The 10,648-nt window shown below is 30.0% G+C and overlaps 2 protein-coding genes across 2 annotated transcripts; one reads left to right on the top strand and one right to left on the bottom strand.

The window, feature by feature from the left end:
* The first annotated feature begins 6 nt into the window (after positions 1-6).
* On the top strand, positions 7-1,430 carry LOC105118633 (probable serine/threonine-protein kinase WNK2). Its single transcript, XM_011016616.1, has 2 exons — positions 7-89; positions 186-1,430. Exon 2 carries the CDS (start codon positions 254-256, stop codon positions 887-889), a length of 636 nt encoding a protein of 211 aa, XP_011014918.1. The 5' UTR covers positions 7-89; positions 186-253; the 3' UTR covers positions 890-1,430.
* A 2,339-nt stretch (positions 1,431-3,769) lies between these two features.
* On the bottom strand, positions 3,770-4,581 carry LOC105118632 (40S ribosomal protein S30). The gene is made up of 4 exons (XM_011016615.1): positions 4,480-4,581; positions 4,252-4,389; positions 4,088-4,163; positions 3,770-4,035 (listed from the first exon to the last, which is right to left on the bottom strand). Exons 1-3 carry the CDS (start codon positions 4,481-4,483, stop codon positions 4,117-4,119), a joined length of 189 nt encoding a protein of 62 aa, XP_011014917.1. The 5' UTR covers positions 4,484-4,581; the 3' UTR covers positions 3,770-4,035; positions 4,088-4,116.
* Positions 4,582-10,648: the final 6,067 nt, after the last annotated feature.

Here is a 10,648-nt window from a genome sequence, read left to right as displayed (position 1 = left end):
TGCTGAACCAAGCAGAGATTTCACTGTGCAAGGTCAGAGGAAAGACAGTAATACAATATTTTTGAAACTAAGGATAGCTGATTCCACAGGTTCTCTCTCTCTCTCTACACACACACACACACTAGAGGTCTTGTCCATCAGCATCCACAAATGATCCTAATTGAATGTTGTCTTCATGCTTCCAGGTCATATCCGCAATATCCACTTCCCATTTGATGTTGAGGTAGATACAGCAATTGCAGTTGCTAGCGAAATGGTGGACCAGTTGGATCTGACTGATCAAGATGTTTCAACAATTGCTGCTATGATTGATTCAGAAATTCGGTCCCATATTCCTGGTTGGGCTTCCCACAATGTTTCACCAGAAAATTTAGTTGCAGAGGACTCAGAACCTCCTTTTGAAACTAGGGATGACAGTTCACCTTTGTCAAATGAATCCATTACCTCTCCTGGCAGTCTTGTATTGGAAAGATTGCCTTCAGGTCGTAAGTATTGGTCCGACTCACCCAAGGATGTTGATGGAAACTCTCCAAGCAAGCTTGGACGTTCAAACTTGTCTTGTCATGAGCCTTCTCTAAGTTGTCCAAATGCTGCTCAGTCAAATGGACAGTTGGAGGCTGAGAGCATGTCCGATGATGATGATAACTGTGCAAAACATGGAAGTAACAGATCTGATGATTTGCAGTATGGTAATAGAAACAGCACATCTGTCAAGATCATTGCCGAGAAACTTGATAAACTTCTGGTAATGCAGCAACAAGAGCTAGAGGAACTAAAGAGGAAGCACAGAGTAGCCATATTAGACCTTCTGAATGAAGTGTCTCCAGAAATTCGTCTGGATGTTTTAAATATATGTAAACTGAAAATACCTGTTCATGAAATGCCGTGATTCAGTGCGTGCTTTGTTAGAGATATGGGCTACCCTATAGAATTTGAAGTGCATTCCATTGTACATCTTCAGCTTGACAATGGATGGCGAGTTGGTAATTAAACATACTCTAGAAGGTTTCCTACCAGTCGAATGGATCAAAACATCATCGAGTGCTCAGATCTTTATTACAGAAGACCTGCTGCTTGACATGCCTCGAAAGGCAATGCCTGTGATATCGAGTCATGAGAGACGATAGAGCAGAATCACAGCATGAAAATATAGGTGATGATCAACTCCACATGTGCACTTGCAGCACAATATCTGACATTAATCTCTTAATTGAGCTGCAGGGAGGAGGCAAGGTCTAGCAAGTCATGTATTTTTGTAAAAATTCCTACTTCACCCCAACTCCACGGCTTTATATACTTGTGCATATGTTTCAGTTGATTGAATTACGCCAAAGTCTTGCTGGTTCACAATTTGTTGTTGGGGTGATGGCGTTCGCTTTTTCTCATCAAACTCGTTGAGCTATTTAATGCTATGAAGGGTGTGGATTGAAGCACTGTTTTGCCATTTGTGCCTTAATTTATTTGTTGGTTCTTTTGTGTTTTATCATTCTAGTGAATAAAGTTTGGGGGGCAACACTATAAAATCTAGAAGATTGTTTCTTTTTTATCGTGGTATTTCTCATGTCCAGGATACTTCTATTCAGCTGATCAGAACAGAGATGTCAAGTGATTCTTTCTGGCAGATGACTCTTCCATGTTAGCAATCTTCAGGAAAAAGATAGCTAGCGATGGTTGTATCATGAGATCCAGATTTGAGCTATAGGCTTCCAGCCAATGTTAAAAAAACAAGTTGATTTTTAAAATTTTATGATTTTATAAGTTAATATATATTTATTGTGTTAAATCAGATTAAAATTTAAAAATTAATAAAATCAGTTAACCTTAGTTAAACTTGTTTAAATTTAATAAAATCAGTAAAATCAAACTGATTTTACAAATTTAAAAAAATATATAAAATTTTACATTCTAATATGTACTTTAATTTTTAATTTTTTTATTGTTTTAAATTTATATCTTGCAAAAACTTGTGTAATTTGATATCAAAAACTTAATTTTTACTATAATTATTATAATTTTTTTAATGATACAAGTTATTTGTAGATTTTATTTTTATAAAATTAAAATACCTATTCATTCTTCACAATTTCTTATGTAAATTATTAACATATTAATTGATATATTACTCTGTTTTAGCTAGCAAATATATAGAATAAAAGTTGTAAATTGACATGCTTAAACCTTAAAATAATTAATATTAAATAATTTATTAAAATTTAAAGAAACTCATTTATTGTAAATAATGAAGTCAATAAGTCTATTTATCTAAAAAATAAAGGAATCAAATATGGATTAAAAAAAATTAGACTTTTCTATTGTTTATTTTATTTTATTTTAATTGTATTATATTGTTAATTAAATTATTAGAATATAATTAATTAAAATATTTTACTTATAATTTTATAACTTAAATTTATATTATATATTCTGTCATGTTAAAAAAAAATATTTTTGTGAACCTTGCTTCGAGCTGCCTTTTCCAGATTGAAAAACAAATTTAGGCATTCCTCAGTTAACTTACAAACGTGTTGCAACATGCTGAGATCTTGATACCCGGCAGCACCATTTTGCTTGCATTTTACTTGACACCTAGCAAATCTGGAAAGGAAGCATTGATATCATTGCATCTATAATACGGTGGATCAGAAGTTGGTCTCCCTCGATGCTTTCTGGCTGCACCGTGCCTGATATCTCCTCTTCAGGACATCTTGAGAGAGAGCCAAATAAGGAGCCGAAAGAAAGAAAAGAAAAACTAATTTTTTAGCTTTTCTTCCCTGATTTTGCAGTTCAAAAGGATAGCAGAGTAAGAGGCTAAAATGACTTTCCTGTAAAAAAGAAAGCTATTCCAACATATCCATCAAATAAATCAAAAGCATTCAAATAAATTATTTAAATAGTTTTTCTTTCATCTCCACAACCTTTCCGCTAAATGGCTTTTGCTAATGGAGATGCTTTTACAGATAGCTTAACTTCGGGTCGAATCAATGGTGTTTGAAGCAGAGAATATAACAAATATGAAGTTGACGTGCCTCATGTGTTTGTATATTATCCGGTGTTTTGTGTTACGACTAGATGTTTGTTTCTAACTGGCCATTATTAGATATAACCTTGATATGCAATGAAGATTTTATAGCATATACATCAACCACTCCAGAGACATTTCCCCAAGAACTACCTTGCCTTTGGCTTCCGAAGTTAATGTACTAACGCTATGGGAAAAAATAACTGAAACAACTGATTATGCCTCGATTTCTTTCACAACTCAAGACATCAGCACTAATATCAAGATTCAAGGCAGATCCATGCTTATGTTAAAAAAGAAAAAGAACAACGATTCTCTCCCTGAAAAACCCTTTCGTCAGGAAAATGTAATGGCATGCTTATAAGCTTATTGGTAATATTCTTTCAAGGATTCTGGGCAAGTGCCATTTTCTGAAAAGAATAATGGGCATATGCAGGACGGAAAACAGAACCAAAAGCTTTGGAAACACTACTTCCACTAACAAGAACCATCAATCGCATTCATTTTTCTCAGCAAGATTCAACGGGATGCAGAAAATAGAGCTGATACGAAATACAACAATATTAAGAAGAAAACTAGAACCACAAGAGAATAGGGACGATCCCTCATTTAGGCATCTTCTCATAATCTCACCATTTCTCTCTAAGTCTACCTGTTCAAATAACCCATTGCATTCTATAAAGTGCAAAAGATAATCAAAATGCGCAAAGATTGCCTATTTCCACATTATTTCAATCAAAATCCATTGGCTTCCCACACTAACCAAGCAGACCATCATCATTAATTCTTAATTCTAAATCATTTTTCAAGAACATAAAACAAACAAACACTATATCACGACAACAAACTAGCAAACCCTACAACAAAATTCTGAAGCAACATTTTTAATGAAAAGAAGATCAAATCATCTATAATTAACAAAAAGGGCAGATGCTCCAAATCGTCTGACAGTTAATATCAACTACTAAAAGCAAGCTGTAGTAACATTGTCATAATTAGAAAGGGAAAACAGCAATGTTTCTTCATCTAAAAGCCGATAAATGTTTCTTCATCTAAAAGCCGATAAATGTTTCTTCATCTTCTCATTCTCTCAAGCTTTACTTCTCAGAGGAGTTGGGCCCTCTCTTCTTGCCAAATCCCACAACTGTAATTATAATAAATTCATTATTTTTTGGTTCGGCTACCGGAACAAGAACCTGCAGTTAAATGAATAAATGGGAAAGATAGATTACCTGCTGTGACGAAACGACGGTTGTATTGCATCCTCTTGTGGGCACGGCCACGGGGCTTCTTTTTCTTGTCCTGCTTTGCCACTTTGGGAGTTTGGCCTCTCACCTTACCAGCACGAGCTAGAGAACCATGAACTTTACCTGCAAGTCAGACCCAATGTTAAGAGGGGATAAGATGGAGAAACACATTAAGCAACATCTCACAGAGATGATCAAGATCTAGGGCTTTACCCATGACTGCTGCTGCTGTTTCCCTTCTATGCGGCGAGAAGATGGCTCGACTTCAAGGAGCAGCTAGGGTTTTATCTTCGCAGTCTAACTCTTCTGTTCATTTACGTTAATAAATGGGATTGGTCCGTTCAATGGAAATTGGTTCGAACTGGGCTTTGTCTCCGGCCCATCTGTGTTAGGGACTAAAAAACTATTTTATTATTATTTCTTTTATATTCACATGATTTTCAGTAATTGAATTTTATCATTTTTTGCTGTGAAATAATTAATCTTTGACATAAAAATATTAAAAATTATTTTTTGAAAAAATAAAAATATTTTCTTAATATAAACTCTCAAATAAGAGCCTAAATGTATATAATGTATACTAATTAAAAGAAAATGAAAGCACAAAAATTTCATCAAACAAAAGGAATAATAAAAAACAAGAAAGCATAAACCCTAATTCCACCAAGCACGAGTAAGAGTAAGGAAGTCATGGGTATTTATCATGAGAGAGAGCTAATCCATGAATTAGTTTTAAACTATTTTATCACCAAATTCATTGAATTTCGCTTTTCCAAATTCATTATTGTTTTTCTCTAATTAAAATTAATTTTAGGCAGCATTTGATAAATACTAAGGATATAAAAATTGATGCTTTGTTATAAAATCATACATTATATATGGATGTTTAGGTATCTTTCTATACCTTTTTATTATTATGGTCATTTATCATTATCAAGTTCATTTGAATATCTCCAAATTTATTTGAATTTACATATTTTATGGTTTTTGAGTTTACAAATATTAATGTACATGTGCCTATAAATAGAAATATTGTTAAGAGAATAGTATATACACATATAATTACAAATTCATATGAAATAAAAGTGTTCTCTCTTCATCCCCAAAAATCTTCATTGTTCTTATATATTCTATTTACACTTTATTAAATATATTGTTTTATTATTGTATGCTTTTAATAAATAGTTTTACAAAGTTTTACATCATGTTATTAACATGAATTGCTTCTCGCGTTCATCTTAAAGCAGACAATCATATTTAATAAGACGTAAAAGCATAAATTTCTCTTTATCTTCATCTTGAAGCAAATAATCATATTTGGTTTGTTGATAAGAAGTAAAATATATATTTTTTTCTATTGTTGTTGTATATTCTATAGTTTGTTTTGAGATCAAGTATATAGGATAGAAACCTATGATAAAATCTTAAGATTATTCTCAGGTGTGATAATGCTACGTATTGATCTTTGTTTTATATTTATAGTCTTATAAATATTTTCTGTGTTTTAAAATCTATTTTTATATTCCAAGATATATATAAAACCAAATTTGTAACAATATTGATATTTTTATATGAAATAACAATGACAAACCTTGTCAAACTTGATTTTGTGAGACAAATGGTCGTAATTCATCAAATTCTTATAAATACTCACAGAATGAGGAGAAATAAGAAAGGGCGAAGAATATACACAGCGAAGATACTAAAAAAATAGAAAATTTCTATTATCGATGTGGAATGAAAAGATATTGGTCTTGTACCTATCATACGACCAAACATCTTGTTAATTTATATCAATCCTTATTGAAAGGAAAAGAGAAGAATATCAAGGTAATGATGATATTTATCCTTTGGATACAACACACCTTGACATTGCAAATTTTTTAAAGCAAACTGATGAGAAAGTTAATATTTCCCGTAATGATAATAATTAGTTAATATAACAATGTTAGAATTTTAAATTATGATTATTTTTTCAATGTATTTTCTTTATGCTAGTATATTTCAATGTATTTTGTTTTCTTCCTTTCATGTTGGCTTATTTAATGGAAAATATTGTGTTATCATAATTATGTCTTATTATGAACTTATTATATATTTATTCCTTTTTATGAAGAAACTATGAATTCACATCATGCTGTAAATAAGCTCAATATAAATGGTGGAGACATATGCTTAGCTGATAATACAATGACATATGCTATTCTCAAGCATAAGCAATACTTTTCAAATATAAGAATGATAAAAGCAAAAATAAATACACTATCAGGTTCAACAAACTTGATTGAAAAGCTTTAAAAGAATCAATTTAATGTTTTTTAACGGGACAAAATTATTATTGATAATGCTTTTTTCTCTACTAAGTTAAGGAAAAATTTATTAAGTTTTAAAGATACATGACTTAATGGGTACCATATTAAGATTTTCAATGACAATTGTATAGAATATCTTTACATCGTATCAATATCTTTATTAGAAAACAAATATTAAAAAAATTATTCATTTTATATTCAGGTTTGTACTACACAAGTATTAATATAATTGAAGTCAATTCAATAATAAACTAAAAGTTCAATAAACCAAATAATTTTATTATTTGACATGACTGATTGAGACATCCTAAATCAATAATAATGTAAAGAATTATTGAGAATTCACACCGTCATCCATTGAAGAACTAAAAGATTCTTCAATTGAAAGAATTCTTATGTGTTGTTTGTTTTTAAGCAAATTAGTCATTAAATCATCACCAGCTAAAGTGAGGATTGAATCTCTAAGATTTCTAGAATATATTCAAGGTGATATTTGTGGGTTCATTCACCCATTATGTGGACCATTTAGATATTTTATGGTTTTAGTATAAGTATCTATAAGATGATCACATGTGTGTTTATTATTAACTCATAACGTAACATTTACGAGAATAGTAAATCAAAATAAATCATAAAGTACAGTATATAATAATTATGTTTTTTAAACTATTTTTTATTTAAAAATATGATAGATTATTTTTATTTAATAATATGATAGAAAAAGATAGATGATTATAAACTTGAATACCAACCCAATGCCGAGATATTTTCCAGGCTCATAAATGTATAAAGGAAACCAAATAAATAAAAAAGTTTAATTTTTGATAAATTCAATTTTGCAATTTAAAAAAAAAACATGTTACTATTCCAATAAAAAATACTATAAAAGGAGGGGAATAATGATTTCCCCACACATAAAATAGAAACAAAGGTAAAAAATATTATAAAAATTTATTCCTGATCAAACCTTATAATTTTTTCAAAATTTCAAGTTATATCCGACACATATAATCAATCTTAGCCATTGCTTTTAGATGAATAATATTTGGGGTTAATAACTTAATATATCATGATATAATGAGGTACTTCTCTAATCTATCTTTATATCTCTAATTTGAATCAATTTTATCATTGAATATATATTAAATTTTTAATTTATCATTCAAACAAGAATTTCAGGTTAATTTAGTCACTTGATTTGTATGTAATAATAAGTTTATATTTGAACATATATTAAGTTTCCGATGAATGAGCCTAAAAGTCTCATTAGAATGATAAAATAGAAGATTCAAGAAGTATTTGGAACAAATTTGAGCCAGTAACCCTTATTTTTACTATTGGATTTGCCTAAATAATAATAAAAATATAAAAGGGAAATCACATAAAAGTAAAAAAAAATAAAGAGAAGAGAAAGATAATATATCCAAATTCAACTATTATTACTAGATAAAACCACCATAAAAGGAAAGCTCTTATTATTATGAATTCATGAACAACAAAATTTTACCATTTCATTATTATTGAGGTTAGAAAGATATTTGAATTTAAGTTTTTACATGTAAAAACTTTTAAATCAAATCTCATGTTGATTTTTTAATTTAAAAATAGTTTTTAATGTTAAATTTGTGTTCATACATACGAGGGACACGATTAAAAGTATTTTGATTTGTTTTAAAAATTAACATTAAAAAAATTGATAAAATAACATAATTTAAAAAAAATTAGTGAAATAATATAGTTTAGTGCATGTTGCAATTGAAAAACATGAGATTTAAAGTTGTTGTCGATGAAAAATATGACATTCAAAAAATTATTAACTAAGCTGACATAAATTGTAATAAAGAAAAAGGAAAGAAAAAGAAAAGGAAAGAAAAAGAACCCAAAGACATAAAACTCTTATTATGACACCATTGATATTATTAAAAGTAGTTCAATGAGACGAATCCAATAACATTAAGGAAGGTAACTAATAGTGACTAGAGTAGTATATACTTTCCATTAAAAAACAAGTAAGCAATTACACTGAAAAAAGAGGAGAGAAAAAAGAAGAAGAAAGAAAGACAAAGATCATAGAGGCACATCAAAACTCTAATTACGATACACCAACATCATAAAAATAGAACTTGATGAGTTAAATCCATTAAAATCATGGAATATTACCAATAATAATCGAAGTAAGTCACATGTCTTGGGTGGTTTACTTGCATTTGGGTGTAGAGAATAGTCTTTTCCAATTATTATTGGTAATCTTTTTTAGTATTTTTAAATTTATTTTATTAAGATTTTTTTATAGTCTCAATAGTGTTGTAATTGAAGTTTTTACGTGGTTCTAGAACCTTTTTCTTTTCTTTCTCCCCTCTTCTCATTATAATTTGTGTAGTAATGTAGCTCATTTAATAGTTGTTTTTTTTGAAATATTGTGTTTCATTTTAACAATAAATTTAAATGTCATGTTTTACAATCATGATATATAACAATTGTGTTATTTCATTAATTTTTTTTCAAATTATATTATTTTATTAATTTTAAAAAATCAAGCTATTAATTAAAAATACCTTTTATTTTCTCAGATGGGTGGGCACAGCAGCCCCTCGTCTTAACTCCATGCCAAGTTTGTTTTCTTATGGTTTTTGCATAAGATTTTCTTTTTTTTCTTTGGAAATTGCCTTCCCTCTCTCTCTCTCTCTCTCTCTCTCTACACGCACACACTAAATTTATTAATTTTATACATACTGTAAAATAAAATATACAATAAATTGTATCCCCTACTAATTTATTTTTATGTATATAGAAGTTACACGCCATTTTTCGCTTTAAATTATTATGATTTTTCCAATTGAAAAATATTGTTATTAAAAACATAAAATATAGATAATGTAGTGATAAAAAAAAAGAAAAAGAAGCCGTCCTAGCATCTCTTGGTTTTCAAATTTTAGATACTATGAAAACACAAAGATTAATGTGTATTTATTTTATTTTAAATTACAACTTTTTCTCATCTTGTGGAAGAAATATAACCCTTTACCCTTTAAAAATGTTCAAAAGAAATTGTAATTTTTTATTTTTTTTTACTTAAACCACATACCAAAGTCCTCCATGCCATTCCACATTCAACCTTAGGATGCAAAGAAAGATTGGAGAAATATCCATTATATGCGTGTTTTTTTTAATTAACTTACCCATACTACTCGTATTAGAGTCTGAGAAATCCCAATTTGTTTTAGAGGCTAATATTTTTTTTAAAAATTTATTAAAGAAAAATTGAAGAAAATATCCTCTCTTTGTAGCTCCTATAATAAAAAAGGAGTTGGAGCTAAGCAGGGGCGGAGGCTGGCAGGGGCCGGGGCAGGGCCCTGCAAGGAATTTTCTTTTCCAACCCCTCCCTTAATAATATTAATATATTTAATCTAAATAATAAAACAACTAATATTTTAACCCCTTTAAATCTATTTTCTGGTTCCGCCCCTGGAGCTAAGCTCTATGTACTATGGCAAAAAATGAATATGCTGTTTAAATTAGTCCAATAAATGGTGTTTTGTTTTCCCTGATTCCGGCTAGAGAAATAAAATTCAGGGAAGTCAGAAGGCAACTAGATAATTTTTTGTGCCCCAGAAGAAAACACTATTATTAACTACTAAAACTCGTATTCTTGTACTATAAAGGGAAGAATTAGCTTAGTATTAAGACTAGAAGAGTTCTCCGTAAGTGGTCATGACAGAATGCATGCAGCTTCTAAAGAGGCTGCCTATATACACTCAAAATATGTGCCCTATGCACTTGATCGTAGACTTTCTAGCAGTTATCGTGTGGAAACTACGCGGCACCCAAAAGATCATGCACCAGCACTAAGAACTTGTGTCCCTTGATACAGCATCACCAGTAGCAAAGCTCTAGAAGATCGTTGATGCAATCAACTGTTGTACGAATGTTGACTTCTGTCTCTGTTCTTCATAGTCCACCTGACTTCCTCTATCAAGTGAAGACATCCCAGAGCTGCAAAAAGAAATGAAAATAGTGATTTCCCATGGCCTGGCCTTCTCAGACATTCATTTATCCGTAGGCAGATATTA

Source organism: Populus euphratica, unplaced genomic scaffold, assembly GCF_000495115.2.
Source record: "Populus euphratica unplaced genomic scaffold, PopEup_1.0 scaffold2119.1, whole genome shotgun sequence".
NCBI classification, from domain to species: Eukaryota; Viridiplantae; Streptophyta; class Magnoliopsida; order Malpighiales; family Salicaceae; genus Populus; species Populus euphratica.
Note: the sequence above shows the minus strand (reverse complement) of the source record. Positions and strands in the feature narration are given on the sequence as shown.